General features: G+C 56.0%; 1 protein-coding gene across 3 annotated transcripts in view; it reads right to left on the bottom strand.

Annotated features, from left to right (window-relative positions):
* LDB3 (LIM domain binding 3) overlaps window positions 1–22,537 on the bottom strand; it is a 64,239-nt gene extending 41,702 nt beyond the window's left edge. For all 3 annotated transcript variants that reach the window (XM_047824387.1, XM_047824388.1, XM_047824389.1), the window contains exons 1-6: window positions 22,493–22,537; window positions 22,285–22,400; window positions 11,466–11,617; window positions 10,869–10,944; window positions 5,031–5,053; window positions 3,757–3,960 (exon numbers count right to left, since the gene is read on the bottom strand). In XM_047824387.1, the coding sequence (XP_047680343.1) occupies window positions 3,757–3,960; window positions 5,031–5,053; window positions 10,869–10,944; window positions 11,466–11,617; window positions 22,285–22,377 (548 nt within the window). In that variant the 5' untranslated portion in view covers window positions 22,378–22,400; window positions 22,493–22,537. The remainder of the gene's footprint in view (window positions 1–3,756; window positions 3,961–5,030; window positions 5,054–10,868; window positions 10,945–11,465; window positions 11,618–22,284; window positions 22,401–22,492) is intronic.
* Window positions 22,538–24,018: the final 1,481 nt, after the last annotated feature.

The following is a 24,018-nucleotide window of genomic DNA, read 5'->3' as shown; positions in this document are numbered from 1 at the left end:
CTCTGTCCACTGCATCTGCCTGCCTTCCAGAGGGCCAGCTGGCTAGGAGAGGGAACTCTCCAGTGCCCATGTCTTGTAGCCTCTCTGCAAGGAGCTAAATGCAAGCATTGGCCTGCTTTCCTAGGCTTGGTCCCCAGTGTCTGGCTCAGAGAATGCTCTGAGAACAGAGAGGAGGAAGGTGATGAAAGGTGGCCAAGACTGGGGCAGAGCCCCCACCCCAACTGCCCTGAAGGCTCTGCCTTGCCCTGGAGAGCTACAGGTACTGGCAGCCTGGGATCAGATGGGGAAGACCAGCGGATCCCTCTGGGGTCCAGCAGGGAGGATCCTGGAGCTGCCACAGAGCAGAGAAGAGAGTGGGGTCTCACTGGGAGAAGCCATTTCTGGCATAAGGAGGAGTCCCAAGGGCTCCCAAAGCAGAGGCAGGATCCGCTACCTCTGGGTGAGAGGTGCAGTAGGAACGCACAACCAGGACTCCTTGGTCTGCCGGAAGGGAAGGAGGAAGTGTGGATTGTGCTATGGGAGAGAGAAAGTATAGACCCAAGCCCAGGTCCTGCCCTTGAGCCTCGCTACACAGCTTTGTGGTCCAGAAAGCAGACGGAAGGTGTTTGCTGCCATTTCTCCAGAACATGCCCTGGAGGTGCTCCCCTGTTCCTTCCACAGCTCCAAGGGCTCGAGAAAGCTCCCAGTAGTGAGTCCTCTGGGACTCACATTATTGGCACCATTTCCCACAATGCTGTGCAAAGACCAGGGACTTGTGTTGCTGCCACGAAAGATACTGGGGGTCAGATGAAGGAATTCCCATTCCTTTTGAGACTCCGGGCTTCAGGGAGAATATGTATAGGCCCTATAGTCCTGGGACCCTGGATCTGGGGTTACTCTGGAGCCACTCCCAGTATGGTCTTCTTGCCACCAAAAACATTCCGCGGTCACCACAACATTCAGGTCACCTCTGGACACTTAATTCCACTGTACGCTGCTCCCCGAAACTGACTCATCTTTCACCTCCCACGGATGGTACTGGCAGGTGCTGGCTCCTCCAGATCCACCTCTCGTGAGGGTCCTAGGAAATGGCTTCCAAGGGCCCCCTCATTGCCCTCTTCCCTGAATAATGGTCCAGTGTGTATTCAGACATTCAGGTCTATGCTGTCCCAGTGCAGACAGGCAAGGCTACCGGGAGCCCCCGCAAAGCACAGCACAGAGATACGCTTCCAGCCTTGGGTGCAAGAGTGATGTCATCACTCTGATTTCTGTGTCCACAGTGACATTAGTTGAGGCCAAGCCCCAAAGCACTTGCCTGCATAGGCTGCTGAGCATGTCGTTTGGCTGTGAGGTGGGTGTGAGGAAGAACATGGACAGAACCACTGTCCTCAGGCATATCCCACCAAACCCACACACCATCCCTCAACCAGACAGACGACGATGATGACGACGACGGAACAGACACTGTGGGGTCTACTTACGCCAGCGGCGATGCCCTGCCAAGCAGAAGAAAGCCCAGCAGTGAGTGTGTGTCCATCAGGGGATGGCAGAGGGGCGGCGCACACGCAAGGGAGCAGGGTTAGGGTCAAAAATGAGTTACGGGAGTGGGGCGGATAAAGGAGGAAGAGAAAGAGACAAAAAGAAAACTGTCAGTGAGGAAGGAATCGTGGGCATTAACAGCAGAAACGGAGCACCTTATGGCACAGAGGGCTAGCTCTTACCCACCGGTACCATGGTAGCATCAGCCCGGCAGGACCAAGTTAGAAGGAAGGGGAAAGCATGTTGCTTCCCAGGCACACAAGGGAAGGGAAAGGGGGGGAGGGGAGGGGAGAGGAGGAAGGTAGGGGAGGTATTCTGAGAAGCCTGGATTAGATCAATGGTGCATCACGTTAAAATAAATCATGGGTGCCCTAGTGGTAAAACCAAATGAGAGCAGTCTTTTTCCCAAGGTGCAGAAAATATAAACTTAGCGAAGAGCAGTTCTTCCATTATTTTCCACTGAACTTCCCTTTGGTGACGTTTGCGACGTTACCGCTTTTAAGAGCACAGCAAGGACACACATGGCAAACAAATGTTAACAGGAAATCCCTGTTAACTTTTTGGCTTAGTCGAGCAGCCTTGTTTTCCTGGGTACATATGAGCTAATGGTTGTGTTTTTAAAACTTGCGTGGTCATAGTTTCTGCTTTGAATGGTGGGATTAAATAAATCAGCACTGTCCAGAGTTGTGCAAAAGAGCGATAGCTCTGAGCCTGGCTGGTTTCAGACTCATGGCTCCAGGGCAAGGAACCTCTGCCCCCTGGTGGTGGCCCAAAGGAAGCACTGTGTCCCTCTGGGGGGTCCCCAAACCCCCACACAACACTCCATCCCTTTGGCCCCTGGAGCCTGCCCTTATAATGTGTACGTACGTCATGGCTGCAAGGGCTGGATTCTGCCAAGGTCAAACACTATAGGAGTTATCTGGAACTTTTAAACCACTTTACCCCTCTGACAACATCTGTTTTTCCTAGCTTCAGAAAAAAAGTACAACCATCGTTTTAAGATTTCTTGCCTTGAGGTCTGTGAGTTCGAGCCCCACGTCAGGCCCTGTGCTGACAGCTCAGAGCCTGGAGCCTGCTTCAGATTCTGTGTCTCCCTCTCTCTCTCTGCCCCTCTCCTGCTCGTACTCTGTCTCTCTCATTCTCAAAAATAAATAAATGTTTATTTTTTTTAATTAAAAATTTTAATTAAAAAAAGATTAAAAATTTTTAATTAAAAAAAGAAAAGATTTCTTGCCTTGAGTTGGTTGAGATCCTGACTTGGGGATAAGATGTTGCCCAAAGAGATAATCAGTCAATTCTGAAAGTCAACAGCAATGATATTCTCAAATAGAAAACAGTGTGCATGTGTGTGTGTGTGAGAGAGAGAGAGACAGACAGACAGACAGGGAGCAGATAGAGAGAGAGAAAGAAACAGAGACAGAGAGGAAGGCAGAGATAAAGAGATAGAGAGAGACACACACACAGAAAAAGATACAGGGAGAGAGAGACACTAAAAGAGACAGAAAGAAAGAGACTTTCTTATTAATGTTTGCACTATTAGCAGTTTTTTCCACAAATGATTTTCAGCCAACTCTTTCCCTATTCAACACTCAAGTTCCTCAACCATTGCTAACAGGCAAATTCCAGGAAACAAGGATGTCCTAAATCCCATTGCCCTGAGACTGGGCTTCCCTGGAACAAACGGGAGGGCCTGGGTGCTTCCCAGGCTCTGCAGTGGGGCTGACTGCCAACAGCACCTTGGATGGTTGGTCCAGAGGCCCCTTCCCAGACAAGAAACCTGGTCACATATTTGCATTGCTCTCATCATTGGAAGAACGCAGCAACTTCCCCCAAAGAATGGCTTAGTTTGTGAGAAGACTGGTTTATCCAGAATGTGGCCCGGGATTCCAGAAGTCTCTTTCTAAGCTGACCCCCTTGTGGAGCCTGGGAAAATGCAGAGGCTTTGAAAAGCACTCGGAGCAACCACCATATTCTTCAATCCTCCACCCTTCTAAAGCTGACTGTGAGACTGATTCTGAAGAGAGAACACCGTGTTCTGGAAGGGCCCTGGCAAAGGCTGGCTCCCTTCGAACAGCTGTGCCCTGAGAGGCCCAAGGCGAGGGAGGAAAGCTGGTCCCGATGCCTAAAGTCTCTGATGGCGCCCGGCAGCCTGGTACCTTGGCCTCCACTAGTGAGGAGGCCCAGCCAGTGGTGTAGGCGGTGAACGATGAGCAACTGTGGAGGAGGGGAGGTGCTTACCCACTGAAGTCACTGCCCTGGGCCTGGGCCTGTCCAGCAATGGCGTCCATGATGGCATCCTGGGAGTACATGCTGATGGGTGTGTTGTACTGCGCATGGATGATGGTGGCCTTGCCGCCCAGCCCCTTCACCTCGATGGGCTTGTGGGTGGACAGGGCAGAGTCCTTCAAGGCACTGGGGTTGAACCGTTCCTGGTAGTCGGCGCTGGGGGAGGGCAGCAGGGGAAGCAGAGGAAGAAGAGGAAGGGAGGTGGAAGGAGAAAAGGGCAACAGGTGGTGTTACACAGGAGGTCAAGGTGAGGGCTGGTGGTGGAGAGACCTCCCAAGGCCTGATCCCAGGTAAGTTACCCAAGCCCCCTGAACTGCAGACAGCTGGGTCTGGTAGGGAAAATCCTCAGGACCCTCCCCAAAGCCCTTTGCAGAAGGTTTTCCTTGCCCATTTTGGCTTTCCCAGTTCCTGGGAGTTCTCAGCTCAACCTGAGCCACTTCTCAGGGTCAGCAGGGGGCGCCAGGCATTGAAAGCTCTCTCACCACAATAGCAAGGAAGCAGAGACAAAAGGGGTTGGGGGTAGGCGACAGGAGCTGGGCCACGGGTGAAAGACAGCGGCAGCCCAAGCAGGGTCCAGAATGCCCCAAAGGTGAAAAGCAGCCCCACTGGGCACCCATGGGGATTCTGAGTAAGGTTCCTCCACGAAGGGGCTCGTCCTGCTGGCTACCCTCTCGGTTGCCCAGGGCTCTGCTCCTCCAGATGCTTCAGTGCAAGTGCTTCTTCCTTGGAACAGGACTCAGGCTGTTCAGTCCCCCTCTAGTCCAACTAGCTGTGTGGCCGCCAGTCTCTGCCAATCGAGGCTTTTCCCTCCAACAGATGAATGCACTCCTGGGGCAAAGAAGGTCAGGCGCAGCCCTTCTGCGAGTCCCGTCAGGACAGAACTGTCTTCAGGTTCACGTGGAACCCAGCATCAGCTCGGCACATGCGCCACCCCCCGCACCCCGCCCCCCTGAGCCGGCCTGCTGGTCTTAAGCAGCTGCAGCAGGAAATGGGGAACGGAAAGGGCACATCAGACAGAGCCCTAGCACCCCTCCCCGAGGCCTCCACTCCACACTTGTAGCTCCACACATGCAGGCTCGCTCAGGGACGCGAATGCACCCCCACTCACACATGCACACGCATGTACCCATGCTGACACAGGCGCACGCTGTCCAGGCTAACTGACACGCGGACGCATGCGAGGACAGGCACACAAGCGCACGCGCATGCTTTCCTTTGATACTAACTTGGCTGGAGAGTTGGCTACCACCTGGGGAGGAGAGAAAGAGCAAAGAAGACAGGGCTATCAGCATGACGTCCCGCCAGGGGCTCTGAGCGCAGGGACCATCCTCAGACCGGCCTTCGTGGGGGCCGCGCCAGCCCTGACTGGCATTGGGTGAGGAGAGTGCCAAGGAGAGGTGGCAGAGCTCAGAGTCAGGGTCATGGCCTGTGAGTCTGGGTCAGAGGTGCTGATGGCAGTGTTTCCCCCTCAGTAGGTTCACAGCACCTGGAGCTCTGCCAGGGATAAGAGTTTTCTAGTCCATCTTCATGGATGCTTGCGTAGCATGTATGTGACTCCGCCACATACAGCCCAGCTGGAGAGCCCAAGAGAGGAAGATGGAGAGGGAGACAGGACCAGCTGTGACTGCTCCAGGCAGAGTCAAGGCCGGACATGGCTCCCAGCCAGACAGCAGCTCTGGACTTGCCCTTGATTAATGGGGACCAGCTCTGGGAGTTCTGTTCCCTGAGCAGGACTGGCAGTACGGCGGGGTTATCCACACTCCCCTGCCCCAGGATGTACTCTCCCTCCCAGAGGAGGGGCAGGCAGTCCTGGTCCCTAAAGGCCCTGTGCAAGGTCACTGAGGCAGGATGGAGGAACGCGAAGGCTCAGGAGAAGTATGGGTCCAAGGCTAATTGCAGGTAGGGCCCCAGCCAAGGCAGCTTGGACACAAGATGGACCCCACCCTCACTTTTGTCTAGAGCGAGCCTCCTGGAGCATCATCTCCTTGGGGCAGGCATTGCCTGCATTAGGTTTCCTTAAATGCAAATTCCTTGCAGGGCCGACCCTGACAGCACCAATGGCCCCGTCAGAAGAGAGGAAAGAGTGCAGAGAGGGGTGTACCTGCCCCCAAACACTGCCACCATCCCAGATCTGACCACTCCGGGCTCTGGCTGCCAGAACCTGGGCCCCAACTTGCCTGACCCCAGTCATTCCTTGGCCACCACTGAGGGGAACCAGGCCAAAGCCAGAGGGCCTTTAGCCCCAGGCCCTACACTGTCTCAGAACTGATAAAATTCCCTCTGTCCTCTAGCTTCAAACAGCGGCGAGAGGAGCTATATTAGGAAAGGTCTTCTATCCCTTCTCCATTTCTGGCCAGTGCCGACAGCTGCAGGGTCAGCTCTTGCCCTGGCCAGCCCAGTGCCCCCTACAGAGGGCAGTGTTGGCCTGGAGGCACAGGGTGAGGGCGGGGCAGCACGTGTCAATTAGTCTGGGTGTGCTGCCTCTGCCCTTCCGTGTCCCGGCAACTGGTAGCCGGCACCTTCTTTGGCATTGACTCCCGCCCCCTGCTTCGCTTCCTCCTGAAGATTTGGGGGCTGAGAGGCCTGCAGCAGACAGCTCAGAGAGGAGCCAGCACCCAGGTCTTGGGGAGAATAAATCAAAGATGTAAGACCTGCCCAGGGGCCCTTGCATTTAGTGACTTGCAGGATACTGCCCTTCAGGGCCAGCTCACAGAGGATGAGAAGGCGGCCGGGGTGGGTGGGGTGGTGCTGCAGGGATGCTCCAGCCCAGCCTTTGTTCTCTCCACTCCTCCCAAGAGGATTCAAGCTGCCAAGAAATCACATCACAAGCTGCCCAGAGAGGAGGGGAAGGAGCTTCCTTTTGGAGCCAGGCAGGACAGAGTTCAAATCCTGACCCTGCATCTTCTTAGCACTGTGACCCTGCACTGTTCCCCACCCACCTCAGCCTCAGTGTCCTCATTCACAAAATCGAGATGGTGGTGCCCACCGTATGGGCGAGCTGTGTGGATTAAACAGAACCCTGAGTGTAAAGCCCTCAGCATGGGTTTGGGGTACAACGGATGGATGTGAGGATTAGCATTTGCCAACCCTGTCACTTTCGAGCACTCAGACACTCAGCAAAGGTGGTGGCCTCAGCCCATCAGAGGCTGGCTTGGCTAGCCCAGGTCAGAGGCTCCACCTTTCCAGCCAGCACTGCCCAGAGACCACGGCATCAGCCTCTACTGTGGATGAAATGCTGCACTCCTTCCCCTAGTCTGTCTACCTTGGAGAAACTGTTGACCTGCTGTTCAAGTAACAATTTAACCCTTGTCAGGTTCTGCACCAACAGGAAAGCACCACTGGAGCCATGGGAAGCAGGGGTGGGACTGGCCTTTGACTTTCCTGGGCAGGTAGTTAGGTCCCTACCACCAGGAGTCATGCTGACCTGGGTACCAGCCCCATCTGCCACTCATGAGCTGTGTGTGACCTTGAGCAGATTACCCACTCTGGCCTTCTATTTTCCAGCTATAAAATGGGGAGGGGTGCCTGGGTGGCTCAGTCGGTTAAGCGTCTGACTTTGGCTCAGGTCATGATCTCACGGTTCGTGAGTTTGAGCCCCGCGTAGGGCTCTGTGCTGACAGCTCAGAGTCTGGAGCCCATTTCAGATTCTGTGTCTCGCTCTCTCTCTGCCCCTCCCTTGCTCATGCTCTGTCTCTCTCTGCCTCAAAAATAAATAAAACATTAAAAAAAATTTTTAATGGGGAAAGTGATACCCAACTCTGAATTTGCTGAGAGAGTGTGTTACATAAAGCACAAGACTGCCTTAGGGCTCCAAGTCCAGACTGAGGGCTCAGTAAGGGGAGACATTACGGTCACTGACAGTGGGCCTCATGGAGGTCTCAATCTGTCAGAGGCTGACTACCCTGCCAGGAGCCAATCCTAGAGAGGACCAGAGAAAGCTACCAGAAGGACGCCATTTCTACTCTGCCATTCCTTGAGTTTTCTGGCAGAAGCCCCTTGCTGGAAAAAGCCCAGGGGTTTATGGCTTTGCCAGTTTGGTCCAAGGAAGCCTGGATCCAGGTGCCCGGCCTGTGAAACATCCAAGGCCAGCTTCACTCAGGATCCCAGGAAGAGCTGAAGGGTATGGAGAAACTGGGAATCGAAGGGGAGCAGTGAACTGGTGGGGCACAGGTACCTTCTGTAGCAAGAGCAGTGGGAGGGCATGGGCGTGGGTCAGACTGACTCGGGTTCTAATTCTGACTCACGAGGGCAACAGCTGCGTGACTTCAGGTAGCACACGGCCAAGTGTTCCAGAACAGAGCTCATTGCTGCGCGTGTGGGGTCTCTTTCCATCCTCCCAGTAACCCTGAGACATGGACAGGCTCATGACCCTGTACAGAGGAGGAGCCCTGAACCCCTAAGCACTCGGCCCTATCGCCTTGCCTCAGCCCGCTCTGCCTCTAGAGCAGGAGAAGACAATTATACCGAACGCACGGGCAAAGTTAGAACGAGATATAACAAGCATGAAGGGCTTAGAAGCTAGGACGTGCTCAGCTTGGGGGCTCCCTCCCCACAGCCTCTCCGTGATGCCCACCCCGACTGTAGGTTCTTTTAGCTCCTACACTTGCAGAGTCCATCGGCTAGAGCTCAGGGGGTGGAGATGAGGCTACTATTCTCCTGCACAGCCCCTTTCTCCTCCCGGTCCTGCTTCCTTGCCTTGTTCTATCGAGGGTCAGTCCTACAAGCCCGACACTCATTCCATCACTGAATCTTCTGCACTCAGCTCAAGTGCTCCCTTCTCCAGGCAGCCTGCCCAGACCACTCCCAGCCTTAAGAAACTTGCCTTCCCACCTCTCTAGTTCTTCCCTGCTCCTGCCTCAGGGCTCCTAGAGGCCACCAGCCTGAGGCTTGCTCCAGAGTTCCTAGAGGGAGCAGGCTTCATCCCATCCTGGGAAACGGGCTGGTGTGAACGTTTTGAGAGTCAGTGTCTCACATTCGGGCTTTGCTCAGCCACTTAGAAGCTGGACAGCTGGACTTCGACTTAACCTTCTCTGAGCCTCAGTTCCCCCCTCTGCAGGAGCCAACACGTCACGCCAGGCTGTGTAAAGCAATGACACATCCAGCTCATGGCAAATATACCAACAGCATCATTACTTGTATCGCTCTCAGCTTGTGCCGCCTCATGAGCCGATTGAGGCCAGCTCCTCGCTCTGACCGCCCTGCCAGGCCTCTGTGAGCACTGAGGACCCCGGTGGCCCCAGACCACCAGCGGAGAGCTGTGCACCCGTTACCTACCCTCCTGGGAGTCCAGCACCTGAGGCCTTCCCTCGGAGGCTCATCTGATACATCTGAGCCATCTCCCTCAGGGTCTCTGCCGAGTACAGGCCAATGGGGTTGTTATACTGCCTTGGCTGGCTCGAGCCCTGTGGGACTTTCGGGCTGAGTGAGTCCAGGGCTCCCTCCAGGCTGGCCTTGGCCCGTGGGCTGCCCCATGGAGGGCTGGGGTCAGAGGCCTCTGTGTGTGAGGAGAAGACGGAGGTCTGGGAGAAGGAGGAGCTAAAGGTCTGCCTGAGCTCCGGGGTGCCTGGGGTGCCCGGGCTGGCCCTCGCCTCAGGGTTGGGGCTGAGCGCCGCCAGGCTGCTGTTCGTGTCCCGAGCAGGGTCCTGGCACAGGGCAGCGCCATGCAGGGGAGAGAGAAGAGAGCAGTTAGAGGCCACACGTGTCCCAGTGCGTCTGCATGGACCTGAAACAGAGGTGTTAGTGCGAGCGCCCAGCAGCCTACCACCCCGCAGCCTGCAGCCCGCTGCACAGAGCTCAAGAGGGGCCGCCCAGACTCCTGAAAGGGAAGCGTTTGGCCAAGGGGAGGGAAGCGAGGGAGGGAGGGAGGCATACAGTCTCTGGCCCTGAGGCTAACTCCCACTTGGACAAAGCGCAAGCCACACACAGAAGGCCAGGCCAAGCCAGCCTGCTTACAGGGCTGGAGGAAAGGGGGGGTGGGTCTCTGCTGGTTGGGGGCAACTCCCTCCATCCTCTGTCTGCTCCCTATTCCCCTGAGTGGAAGAACCTGGTGGTGCTTCCTGGCCTCCTGGTGGCAGTGGGCACAGCCTGGCCTGCTCCATTGACCCCATGTTGAGATGCCCCCACATGGCCAGTGAGAGGGCCCCCAGGGCTGGCGGTGGACAGGCAGGGTGGAGGTGCAGGAGGGTATCCAGGGGCTGACATTTGGTTCCCACAGGCCTCCTCTGCCACTTTTCTCAAGCAGCCCTCTGCTCACTTCCCCAATCTGTCACCCACCCCAGACTCTGGGTTAGCCTCTTCCTGTCCCCTGCCCCAACCCTGCCTATCGCCCACTCTGCCCCACTGGACAGACAGGGGTCAATCTGAGGTCATTCAGGGATGGGTGGGGAGTGGATCCCTGCAGGACGGGTGAGGTGGGCCTCTCCTGCTCTGGGCCAAGTCGCTTGGGCCCAAGGGGTTTATCTGCTTACAGGGAGCTGGGAAGGGGTGGCAGGCACGGTGGTGAGATGTGCCCACCTTGTACCCGCTGTTTGGCTACCACTAGCACTTCTGAGTGGGCTAATGGGGTATGTAGTCAGGAGGGCAAGTGAAAACCAGAAACAGAGATCCTATGTCAGAGGAGAAGCTCTGAGGGGCAGCAGGTCCCTTCAAGCCTGGGGTGGCTGACTCAGACTGGGGCCTCTAGCATCATGCCCCAGTCATCCCCCCTCCCAGCAGGAAAATGAGGGTCCGAGCCTCCCGGACACTTGTCCCCACCTAGTTGGAAGGATGATCCCTCCCCTGCGAACACCACTTCCTAAGCTGGTTTCCCACCGGCCCAGCCACGAGATCCGGGGTGTTGGCTAGCCCCCCCACACTCGGTAGCTTGGTATTTCATGGGGGCTCGGATGCCTCTCCCTGGAGGCCTGCCCCACCTCCCTCAGGGTCAGCCATGGCAGGGGCAGGGGTAGGGCAGGGCTGATCCCACCACCTTGTGCCTGTGGGGCAAGGGTGAGGCAGGCAGATCAGGGGCTCCACCACGGGACCACAGCGGAGAGTGGAGCCTGCCACCGCCAGTCAGCACCTACCTTCTGGTGGGGGATCACCGGCAGAGGGGACTGGACCGGGGGTGCTGTTGTGGAGATGGGGACGGGGCGCTTCGACCTGGAAAAACCAGAAACGGCACCAAGTGAAGACAATTGCTGCTAGGACCAGAACCAGGAGCTCCTGCCAGGGCAGAGTTGGTGACAGGAGAGGTCAGAGAGCCTGAGGACACGCCATGAACCGGGCGACCCCAGAAAGGTACTGGGCCTGACCGGGTTGGAGAAATCATGGCCCTTAAGCACTTTGCACCCATGAGCCTCTATTAGGTCCTTGGGAGGCCGTCTGGGGTGAAGAGAAGGCAGGGAAGACCTTGACTTTCAGGCCTGACTGCCCAAATGCTGGCAGCAGTGTGACCACCCCCACCGCACCTTCAAACCTCATCTGTGAAGTGAGGCACAGATGTGGCAGGTGTTTGATGGTGGCTCGGGCCTGTCCTTCTGGTCCAGAGGCTGTCCTTACTTTCCTGTGCAGTCCTGTAGCACAGGCTGGGCCCATGTGACTGCTGTCAGACAGCCCCTCTCTCGAGCTCCTGATACCCACACCCCAGGCTCCACCCCCTGCTCTGGAGAGCTCCCACCTACTTCTGCAGCGTGAGACTCAGGTTGTAGCTGGCAGACTTGATCTTGTTCTGGGCTTCCAGGTGGGTCATGGTGTCTGTGTTGATGCCGTCAATGGCCACCACGAGGTCACCCTGGCTGAGCTGGGATTGGGCGGCCTTGCTGCCTGGTGTGATCTGAGAGAATTGACAGATGGGGGATGAACATACGAAGGGTGGGCCTGAGGATGGGCCAGTCCTCGGGGAAGAGTCGCCTGGGATCATGCAGTAGAGGCCCGCCATTTCCTCTTTCACTCACTGAGACCAGTACCCACTGCTCACCAAGCCTGATTCCTCTTCCTGGCACATGGCTACCTCATTTCCTAGTGCTCTGTGTCTGAATGCAACCATGATACTAGCTCGGGCTAGGGGAATGTGGGTGGAAGCAACGTATGCCACTTCTAGGCCTGCCCCTAGCAACCATGCTTGCCATCCTGCACTCTCTCTGCTTGTCAATTGATTGGATGCAGAGGACCCAGAAGAGGACAGCTGAGCCACCAACAGAGGGACCTGAATCCTAGAGTCACTGCTGGGAGGAGAGATCGTTAAAAAGTACTGCATCAGATGTTGCATGAGTGAGAAATAAGCTTCTGCTATTCTAAGCCATTGAGATTTGGGGGCTGTTTGTTACACCAGTTAGCCTACTATAACATCTGTATCCTCAAAACCCATGGAGCACTTTGCAGGCTCCAGGAGAGAGGGTATATGTAAGAGCTAAGATTGAGCATCACCACAGAGACTCTGCCAGGCGAGTAGGCAAGACAAATGCACCCTCACAAAAGCATCCCAGGACAAGTGCCTAGTGCTCCCGTGGCAGGAAGGCAGAGAGCTGGGAAAGCCATCAGCTCAGCCTGGGGAAGCAAGATCAGTTGGGACATGGGGCAGGGTCCAGTGCTCTGTGATTGGCTTCACACTTCCAGAAAGGTGGGGGGTGGGGAGTGCAGGTATGGGGCCCACATTCCAAATCCTGCACACTCATGACATCATAGGATGTTAGAGTCTGGGGGACCCTACCCCACATGGCATAATCATACAGAATGCAATAGCTGTGACACACCAAGAATACCCAATCTGATGTCAGGAAGGCCACACTCCCCGTGTGGGACATCCTGTGGGATGTCACGATGGCTCAGACTATACTCCCAAAGACATCGTGCACAAAGCCAAATTCTGCCTGCCTGGCCCTCAGTACTAGCACGCTGAATTTGGTCGTGGTCTCCCCTGCAGTGATGTCACTGGAAATGCAAATTCTGGAGGGCCTAGGTGTATAACTTGATGGCTGGCCCCTAGGGACATTACATGGAATGTGATCAAGCTCCACTTCTAAAGCTGTCTCATAGAATATCATGGAGACTGGCTTTACCCCAACCACCCTCCCCCCATGACACCACATGAAATACCATGCAAGCCCTACCCTCTACTGATAACACAAAGAATGACTTTATGACTTGATCCCCATGACATCATGTGGAGGCCCCCCCAATGACATCATGTGGAATGCCATAAAGGTCTCGCCCCCAGTGACATCATAGGAAAGAGGAGCCTCTGGGAGCCACCCCCCACCAAGTTGTAACTAGAGGATATCCCTTGGCTTTTCTTCCACAACATGCCCACCAGCCAGCTTTCTTTCCTGGCTTCTCTGGGCACACCCCAGTTACTTCCGTGTCTATACCCCAGGGACAAGGCTGGCTTCTAATGCTGGCAGAAGCCACTTTCTGGCCCCGGCCTGGGGGACCATCCTAGAAGGAGTCCAGAAAGGACCTAGGGAAAGTCCCACACCCTGGGTGCCAGGTCTGGGTGGGCCTCTGGCCAGGCCCCGGGCTCCCAGAGATGGAGGGAAGCCTCCTACCAGGCCCTTCACAAGGAACTTTTATCCAAACCAGGGCCACCTGCAGTCACCAGTCTCCAGCCCATTCCCAAGTGGGCTCTACAGGGCAGGCCAGGAAGTGTGTGTGCTAACCTAGTGATAGCAGGGAGAGCAGGTGAGCCCCCACTGTGGACCTGCTCTTTCAGCCCCAGGGATTGTACTACTTTCTTAAACACTGACCACCCTATGCCCAGAGTAGCCTCCCCTCACCCCCCAAATCTGCCGAGACGAGGCAAGGATAGTAGAGAAACAACCCATAGACTGCCAGGAAGCCATGTTGTCTGGTTTGCAAAGTCCAGCCTGCCTTCCTGGCTCCCACTGGGGTATCTTGGAACCACTTGGGCTTTCTCAAAATACACATCCCATATCCCGAAATTCATGGCTGCAGGGAGCCTCTACTGATGACAGGAATACATTGTTGCCTTTGATTTGGGTTGAACAAAGGGTAAAAAACAACAGAGCAAAAGAAAACATTTTCTAGGCTAAGAGGGGACTCCTGAGAGCAAGCTGAGTTGCCCAGCTAGGCCCATCTGCAGAAAATCACCTTTATGGACACCTTCGGGCTTCACGTTCAGGTCAATGCTATCCCAGACACTTTTTTTTATAGACATCTGAAGAGTTCTACAGTGAGCACCCACGTAGCCACCACTGAGGTTCCACCTTAGCATTTGTTCAAGTTGCTGTGTCACATGTCAGTCCCCCTGACCATCCATCAGTCCATCTTAGCTGGGAAGCATTTCAGAGAAAATAGCAGTTACCAGTGTGTCTCCATTCAGGGTGAATTGTGCAATGCCTCTGTTGTCCTAGTGTACTGCCCACAGGGATTCCCCCACAGCAGGACACCTCCACACCAGGGCTCCCCTACAGTAGAACACCCCACACCAGAGCTCCCCTACAGCAAGACACGCCCACACCAGGGCTCCCCCAGATGCTTCTCACCATCTACAGAGAAGGGGGCCATTACTCTGCAGCAAGGAGCTTCCAGGTCGGGCCACTACAGACCCCGAGACAGAAGGGCAGGCCCCATGCCTGCAGAGATGATGCCTGCCAGGGAGGACCGGAGCTGTGTCCAAAAGCTCATGGAAGCCGGTGTGAGCAAGGACACCAGAATGACATCCAAGAGCTGCTGGGGCCAGATCGGCCAGGACAAGCCGTAGGACTATCTGGAATGCCCTCCCTTCGGAGTTGCCCTCAGGACATCTGTCACCCTCGGGCGTGGGGTAACACCATACCTTCCTACCGCCATCCTCTTGCCTGGTCCTGCCTGACTCCCCCTTGTCCTCAGGTATAGACTGAGGTGATTCTTGTTCCCTGGGAAATGTTCAGTCTCCCCAGAGCCTGGTCAGTAGCCAAACTTCCTGAGGGGAGCGCCGAGCTGGCTCCTGTCTGCCCTGGCGCCTCTCTTCCTGCACCTGTGTCTGCTCATCAGGGCTCAGCTGGCTTGGCTTTTGGCTGCCCTGAGCAGGGCCCATGACCCCTGGGGCTTATGGGGTGGAGGGTGCTGTAATTCTCTGCTAGGTGGGCGATCTTCTGGCTCTGCCTGGGTCTCCTGAGAGGAGGCAGGGACCCTAAGGAAGTCACCCCTGCTCTGCGCAAGGACCATCAGATCCCCACGCCCTTCTCAGGAGCAGCTTGCCCTGGAAAAGGGTGGGGCCACCCTGGGACCCTCGCCTGGAGCCCAGGGCTCGTGAAGCCTGCAGTCCAGGCACGGTGTGCCCCATGTAGCTCTTGTCTGACTCTGCCCCTCTCTCTTCAATCCTTGTCCTACAAAGGACCCAAAGCCACTACATCCTCGGAGGATTTTTTTTTCTTTGAAGTCTTTCTATCCTCTTTTGAGGATTTGAAAAACTCTTCATAACCACTATTTCGTCCCCATTCCACTTTTTCAGTCATCCCCAATCACCAGCTACCTCTCAAGTAAGGGCCCAGCTGTGGGCCGAGCTCCAGGAGCACCGGCCTGTCTCAAAAGCTCCTTAGAACAGGCTTTAGGTGGTTGGGGGCCAAAATTGCCCCCAGGCTCACCTCACGGGAGCCCTTCCTCTTTGTTGGGCTGTGGTTTAGGGCACCTGACAGGGGACACAGGGCTAGCTGGTGCCAGGGAGCAACTGTGGCCTCTGCAACTGTGGGTGCCTTGAGGAGAGGCAGTAAAGCAGAGAGCACAGACTGGTCTGAGCCAGACCTCAGGGTATGGAGCAGCCTCCACGCCCTCTGTGTAAAGACAGAAATAATGCCTTTCGCCCAGGATTTCTGTGAGGATTACATTTTTAAATAGGTTATTCTGTAGGGGCACCTGGGTGGCTCAGTTGGTTAGGCATCCAACTTCGGCTTAGGTCATGATCTCACAGCTCATGAGTTCGAGCCCCGCGTTGGGCTCTGTGCTGACAGCTCAGAGCCTGGTGCCTGCTTCAGATTCTGTGTCTCCCTCTCTCTCTGCCCCTCCCCCCTGCTCATGTTCTGACTCTGTCTCAAAAATAAATAAACATTAAAAAAAATTAAGCAGGTTATCCTGTAAGGAGGTGCAGAGCTAAGAAAGTTTCAGGGAAGCTCCCAATGGAGGGGGTACAGGGGCTGGCCCCTAACCCCTATCCCCCAAGGGTGCCAGAGGGGTGGAGGCTGGGAAGTTGCCTCCTTGGTCCCCACAGGGAAATAAGATCTGGGGCTGGCAGAGAGTGGCGTGTAAGGGGCCAGCCCCAACTGACCAGTCCTGAGCCAGCCTGCTGTCCCTAGAGGGGCCTGAGCATCAGCTGGAAGAGTGGAAGTTCTGTCCACAGTCCCAGGGAAGCAAGGCGCTGGCCAGGGCTCAGGCACATACATGTAAGGTTTTTATTTCCCTAGCTCCCTGGCAGCAGAGGGGTAGCTGGGCTCTGCAGAAGTGCTCAGCCATCACTCTCAGTGCTCAAAACCAGACAGGCGCCTGCCTTCTTTCCCTCTAGATACGTACGCTTGCCCCCCGACCAGCCCCTGCCAGTGTAGGTGTGGCAGGAGCTTGAGGGGAGGGCAAGGGTATGTAGTAGATGCTGTGTACTGTGCAACTTCCAGCATCTCCTCCCAACCAACCCAGGCTGACCACCCCAGGAGATTTCCCATGGAGCTCGAAGTGCATTTAACATTATGTGATCAAATTACTGTCACGCCATGCTCTGCTCCCTTCCCATCTGGCCTCCCCTGGGGCATCGCTCCATCCTTCATCCTCTAGCTGGAAGCTTCTGTCTCCCCATGACCCCGCTCCCCAACTACACCCTGGCTGATAGACAAGCCAGAGTCTTGTCTATGCTCAAAAAGCCTCTCCTTGCCCAGAGATTTGTAGGGCAGTGAAAATATTTTCTATGATACTACATGGTAGATCCCTGTCATTATACCTTGGTCCAAACCCATAGAATGCACAACACTAAGAGTGAACCCAGATGTAGACTATGGACTCCGGGTGATAATGATGTGCCAATATAGGTTTATCGTGTGTAACAAATGTGTCACACAGATGGGGGATATTGATAACAGGGGGAGGCTATGCATGTGTGGGGCTGGGGGTATGTGGGAATACGCTGTACCTTCCACTCAATTTTGCTGTGAACCTAAAACTACTCTTAAAGAAGTAAGTCTTGGGGCACCTGGGTGGCTCAGTCAATTAAGCGTCTGACTTCACCTCAGGTCACAATCTCATGGTTTGTGAGTTCGAGCCCCGCATCAGGCTCTGTGCTGACAGCGCAGAGCCTGGAGCCTGGAGACTGCTTCGGATTCTGTGTCTCCCTCACTCTCTCCCCCTACCCCACTGGTACTCTGTCTCTCTCTCTCTCAAAAATAATAAATAAACATCAAAAAAAATTAATTCTTTTGGGGCACCTGGGTGGCTCAGTTGGTTATGCATGTGACTCTTGGTTTCAGCTCAGGTCATGATCTCACAGTTCATGAGTTTGAGCCCCACGTCTGGCTCTATGCTGTCAGCATGGAGCCTCCTTGGGATTCTCTTTCTCTCTCCCTCCCTCTCTGCCCCCCACCCCACTTGCATGCTCTCTCTAAATACATACATACATACATACATACATATTTTTTAAAGATTAAGTCTTTTAGGGTGCCTGGGTGGCTCAGTCAGTTAAGTGGCCGACTTTGGCTCAGGTCATGATTTCACAGTTCATGGGTTCAAGCCCCGCATAGGGCTCTGTGCTGACAGCTCAGAGCCTGGAATCTGCTTCGGATTCTGTGTCTCCCTCTCTCTCTGCCCCACCCCCGCTTGCTTTCTGTCTCTTTTTCTCAAAAATAAACATTAAAATTTTTTTAAAAATTTAGGGGCACCTGGGTGGCTCAGTCAGTTAAGCATCCGACTTCGGCCCAGGTCGTGATTTCGTGGTTATGAATTCGAGCCCCACATCGGGCTCTGTGCTGACAGCTCAGAGCCTGGAACCTGCTTCGGATTCTGTGTCTTCCTGTCTCTCTGCCCCTGCCCTGCTTGCGTTCTCTCTGTCTCTCAAAAAAAAAAAAAAAAAAAAAAAATTAAAAAGAAGTTAAGTCTTTAAAAAACGGATCTCCCTGCCTTAGTTGCTCCAACCAGCTCCTGTCATGTCTCTCCTTTCCTTCACCTTCAGGCTTCTCCAAGAATGACCAGCAGGTCTTGCCTCTGACTGTCTCCCATCCCTCTCACACCCAGCCATCTAGCATCAGCCCCCACCACTCCACACATGCAAGTGACCTCCCTGTACCCCAAACCAGGAGTCACTGGTCCCCTCTCTTGCGGATCACACCCTTCCCTGCAGGACCTTCTGAGTCTCTCTCTTCTTCTCCTCTTTTCCCACAGTTCTCTCCTGGATGTCCTAGGTGTCACTCTCAGTGGGCCCCAGACAACACTGGGGCATGGTAAAGTCCACTTCATGCCTCTTAGGATGGTCCTAGCATAGAGGTGTTTCCTGGCTCCAAAGAGGTGGAGAAGCTGTGTTTGGGAATGTGAGGGCCTCCGGTGAGGGGGCCTTTGCAATCATGGACAGTCTCTGGATGATGGGGGACCGTGCAGAGAGGGACGGAGACTCAGGGAACTGGGGACACATCTCCCAGGTGGGAGGGCTGCCCCAGAGGGACCTAGTAGGCATTACTCAGGAAGCCCGGCCTTCCTCACACTTGCTGCTGTCCTACAGTGGCTTAAGCCTGAGGAGCCCCGGGGGCTGCCCATGAAGTTGCCCTTGTCCTAGGTCCTGGCCCAAGGCTTTGGAGGGTCTGCTCCTCAGGGCCCAGCCAGCTTCATGCCCACTCCCTTCAGGGCCCTCACAGAGTCAGACATCTCTGAGTACCTGGGAGGGAAGCAGGGCCTGGGCACCTCCAAGAATGCATTCCCCAGCCATGGGCCTCTGTCCGGTTATCTTCCCTATTCCTTCATCTGGGAAGGCCCCGGCCAGCCTCCCAGCAGCCCTCCGGAGGCTTGCCTGACCTTCAGGGTGGCTATAAACAGCACAGCCTGTCAGCACTGCTAGGCGCTGCCCAAGAAACAGCAACTACGGCCTCGAAATTCCAGGAATTGCCGGCACAGTTGCCCCAGAATAGTCTCGGCCTGTCCCCCTCCCCCTCCCAGGGGACCCTCCGTCCTCTGCGTCCCCACTGTAGCTAGGAGATCTGACAAATACTGGAACCAAAAACAGCAAAGAGACAAAGGCTTCTGGGCTGGTGCCCCAGGAGAGCCTGCTAGGCCGAGCGAATAAGGCTGTAAGAGATAGAGGCATTGGTGCAGAGAGACAGGCACCCTTCCCCCCTCCCCCCACCGGGGTCCAGGATCAGCCCCACGGTTCCCCCATCCTCACCACCACCTCAGTGGAAGAACAGGTGCACAGAATTTTATAACTGTGAGCAGCAGAGCCAGACAAAAACACACACTTCTTCAGTAGAGTCAAGGGCTGCACGACGCACCAAGGACAAGGCCCCAGACCACAGCCCCTGCCTCTGCCCCAGCTCTTGGACCCGAATGGGCTGGGCCTTTGGAGCTGCTCCTTAGCGGCTGCTCCCACCCCTCCCCCACTTCCTGGAGAATTGGCTGAGGCTGGATGGAGGGGCGGGGGGGGGGGGAGAGGGGAGCTCATGTTGCAGGCCTAGCCGCACCTGTCCAGGATAAATAAAGGCATTTTCCCTCCACCCTCCCATTCTCCCTCCTGAACCCACTTCTCTGTGGATCCTCAGAAGGGAGACTGGGCGAGGGAGGGGGGCTGCTACAGCCCCAAGGTTGATTCTGGTGGGCAGGGTCGGGTGGGGACTGGAGGTACCACCCAGCGTGAGGGTGGCAGCCTTCTTCCAGGAGGAGCAGGCTGTGTCTACAGCTGACAGGCGACAGGCCCCATTCAGTACTTTGTTACTAATCCCCAGCCAAAGGGCTGAGCGGCAGGCCAGGGAGTTAGGGGTTCCTAAGGTCACAAGAGCTCCTGAGCAAATCGAGCCTCGGTTTGCCCCGCTCTGAAGTGAGACGGTAATCGCAGCCTCGCCTGCCCAACCACCTCTCTCAGGACTGCAGTCCAGGTGCCCAGGGCTGTTGGCCCTGCTGAGAATGAGCGAGCCCTGCCTTTGCTGCCCCCATCCCTATCCCGCTGCAATACGCCACCACTGCCCTGTTGCAAAGGCTCAGGCCAGGACACTGGAGCATCCGCTGGCCCTGCATCCCACTGGGGAAGAAGTTCCTGGTCCAGAAGGGCCTTGAAAGCCCCAGCAGGAAATACCACAGCCTGGTGGGAGTGTCTTGGGCCCTACCTGGCCAGTAGCACTGAGCCTGGGATGCCCAAGCCCAGGATATCAGTGGCCCACCCGAGAAATTTGTGAAGAGGTTCTAAGCCCTGGGGAGGATCCAGCATCCATCCCAGCCTGTTCCCAGCCTTGATGACTTGGGGCATGGCTCTGAAGGAGGCTGAGAGGCCATTGTACCTATCCCCCGATGCCCTGCATGAGCCGCGGGTTCTATTTTTAAAGGTCCCCCTAGTCATTGGCTCCATGACATCCCAATACACCCTTTCCTTGCAGTGAGGACATTCTTCCTGCTGTCTAGCTTAAGGCCTCTGTGCTGCAATATAAGCCCTGGGCTGGCTGAGGCCAGGTGGTGCATAGATCCTGGGTGAGGTCATTGACTATCCTGGGTGCCACTGCGACAGGAGGCTAATTTCCACCCGCAGGGATGGGGCAGGGAGCACCAGCATGAGGCCTGGAGGACTGTAGGGCTGGGGGAGATGTGGGTTCAGTCTGAGGCATGGGAGGCCTGTGGATCCATGACAGTGAGGGTAGACGGCCCCTCCTTGGACATACAGGAAACCTGTAACCACCTGAGAGCAGTGTAGGGTCCAGTGGGGGAGGGGCAGTGTCCACTGGGACTCAAATGCCCATGTATCACCACATCATCAGGCAGGGTGTGCAAGGCTCTGGGTGTCCTTTTGGTACTGCACCCTGCGGTTTCTGGGACAGTGGGTCTGAAGGGGTGGAGACTCAAGTCAGATGAACAAGATCTCCGGCAGGATGGAGAACATGGCCATTTCCTGGGACTAGAGCTGGGCCAGTGCCCCCCCGCTGGAGGAGTGTGGCTTTTGTAGCTATTATGAAGTTCCTATGTCACCACTGAATGGGGCTTCTCCTTCTTTGGATCCCCCCCAAATACCCACACCAAGTTCCACAAGCAGGATCGCTCCTCCATGGGGGCACTGGCTCCCTGTCCCCTCTGCCAAGCACTGACTGCCCACCTCAGTGCCTCCCTGCCCGCGCCCACCCTCCACCCCCAGAACCACAGCAGAGCTCTGCTGCCCTGAGAAGACACTGCCTCCCTGTCCCCCGGTGGGCAGCAGTCCCAGCTCCCTGACCCATCCATCACCCTCCAGTGACAGCCTGGAACCTCAGCCTGCCCCCTCGTGCCCACACCAGCAGCACAGGAGCTCAGCCTCAGCCCTACCCCATCAGGCAGGGCTTGCCTTTGCCCTCCCACATCTCACAGTCCACCCTGAGCCTCAGGGCCTTCAGACTTGCTGGAGAGAGGGTCTGAGACTCGCAGCTCAGCCAGACTCACGGGAGAGTCCTTTGACAAGTGTTGCCTGAATGCTTCTAGACACTGGTACAGGTGCTGGGAACACAGCAGTGGTTAAAACAAAGACAGATTCTCCCAAGCAGATCTAGCTTATCGCCTCTCTGGACTTGAGTGTTCCTGGCTAGGCAGTAGAGCTACTCAGACAATCTCCAGTGATCTGTGACATCCCCAGCAAGTTGTTCCCTGACCACAGACACTCCAGAACATGTGGACCATTTGCCCAGGTGAGCATGAGGAATAAAATGTCAAACAGGTAGGCAGAGCCGCTGTGGCTGAATGGGTAGGGGCCCGGCCAGGTGAGGGAGGAAACCAGTAGGAGATCCCCAGCAGGCCCAGGAAAGGGGGTAGAGATGAGGCTGCTACCTGGGGCCTGGGATGAAGGGGGTACTGGAGCCCAGTTACCAGCCTAGCCTAGCCCTGAGCCCCAATGGCAGGGCAGCTGAAGTCACCAGTCTGTCCACCTATCTATGTGCTGGACTGTCACCTGCCCTCTCCATGCTAGGAGTGCTCTCTCCCCAAAGCAGCTGCCCCCTTCCGTGGAGATGATCCAGGCTGGAGAGCACCTTGAGCCCACCCTCCCCAGGGAAGGGCTTAGGAAGGCACTATACTCTGTTCACCAGCCTGCCTACCCAGCGAACTTGGCCTTTCCTTCTTGGCTCAAAACACCCACCACTTGCCCATGTTTCACACTCACAACAGGTTGGCGAGCTCAGGTAGACAACAGCTATGGCCAAAACCAAGGGCCTGTGGCCGGCAGTATCCAGTTGGAGCCAGTCCCAGCCCCAAGTCTGCGGATGGGACATGCTCTGCTCTCTGAGAGCCTCAGGGAGGACAGCAGAGGGATGCGCACACCCTCCTCAGAGTGTGCCCCGCCCCTGTGGGTGCCAGGCTGTGTGGGCAGTGCACACTCACCCGGGAGATAGTGAGCGGCATGTTGAAGTCCTTGCCCCCCTGGAGACGGAAGCCCCAGGGCCCAGGCCCGGTCAGGGTCACGCTGTAAGACATGCTGGTGCTGACAGCGGCAGCCTCTGTGAACAAGAGAAGAGAAGAATGAGAGGGCCCTCACGCACCCACCTCCCCAGCCTATACCTGGGTCCCTACCCCCGACCCCCAGCCTTGCCTGCTCCGTCCCTTGCTGCCTGGCCAGGCTGTGTGGAGCTCCTGAGAGGCTCCTAAGAATAGCTGGGAACGAATGCCATCGACACTGATATCTGCCCTCTGCTGCGCCCATAAATGGACTGTAACCCTACACTCTGCCCGCCCGCAGCCTCCCACCGTGACTCACACAGCTAATATTGCCCCTGGGGAGGGGTGTCCAGCACCCAGCACCCCCCAAGGGGCAGGATGGGGGACTGGCCAGGTTAGTGATAATGCTCTCTCTTCCTTGCTCCCTCTGCCCTTTAGAGAGCCCAGATGTGTGTTCTCTCGACCCAGCTCAACCCACCCGTTTGCCCAAAAGACTGGGGCTTTGCAATTTGTGTCTTTCTGCCCTGTGCTCCCTGGTGAGGACTCTGAGGTTGAAGCTTACCCAGTAGAAAACCTGGGACCAAGCTGAGCCTCCAGCTGGTCTGGACAGAGCTTCTGTTCAGGAGACTGGCAATTGGTCCAGGGTTGTCCAGCCGTAAAAATGATCAAATAATAACTGTGTCTATGGTCATGGCTGAGCTCAGCTCCAGGTCCCTCATTCCATTATCCCCTCAGATTCTGAGAGGCTGCCACCTTGGCCTGCAGGAACCAGGGTTCAGAGAGGTTAAGTGCCTTCTCCAAGGTCACACAGGGAGTGGACCCAGGCCATGCTGGAGCATCTGAATGGTGCTCATTTCTATTGGGCTTGTGCCAGATAATGGGTTCTTCGTGGCCGCAGGAACCTCCCGATTCCCAGGCCAGGCATGGGGGCGAAGGGCACAGGGTCTTGGCACAGGGTCTGAAAGCAGGTCTGAGGCAGGCCCACACCCTCCAGACCCTCTAGGGGCCCAGAGGTTATTCCTGGCTTTCCTGTCTCATTTGTGCTCTGGAAAACTTGACAGCAGCATGGAAAGCTCCAGCTGCCAATGTCGCACGCCAGGCCCCCATGCCCTTTGCACTGGAATGGCAGTGGGTAGGGAGGAGGGGAGGAGATGCCATTTGCTCAGCTGCTGGGATGTGGGGCCAGAAGGCATAAGGAGGGGGAAGTGCGTGCGGTGTGTGTCTAGCTTGTAACCCAGAGACAGTGTGTTCTGGGTGGGGACCTGGGGGCCTAGGCCCCTTGGGACTCCAGCCAGTGTGTTCTTTGGGCCAAGATACCTCCAGAAGCCCTTCCTCAGAAGACACTTCAGGCCCTGTGTGGTCTGGAGATAGATCAAGGCCCAAACTGGCTCTGATTGGAGAAACTGAGGCTCAGGGAAGGTGAAGGTGACAGGGCTGGCAGTTCTTTGGCCCTCTGGGAAGGCTCTAGCCTTGGCTAGGCCCTGAAGACTCAGAGTGGGCCTGGGGTGTGACATATTCCCAGTTGCCATCACCCCACCTCATGGCCTGCCACATACAACATGCATGGTAGCATCTCCACATCACAGGGACATTTGGTAACTTGCCCAAGTTCACAAGAATATCAAGTGGAAGACGCCAAAGAAGGACCTGTATTCTTTCCCCCATTACACCACCTCTTCT

Source organism: Prionailurus viverrinus, chromosome D2 (genome assembly GCF_022837055.1).
Source record: "Prionailurus viverrinus isolate Anna chromosome D2, UM_Priviv_1.0, whole genome shotgun sequence".
Lineage (NCBI taxonomy): Eukaryota > Metazoa > Chordata > Mammalia > Carnivora > Felidae > Prionailurus > Prionailurus viverrinus.
The sequence above is the reverse complement of the archived record's forward strand: the minus strand, read 5'-3'. Positions and strand labels throughout refer to the sequence as shown.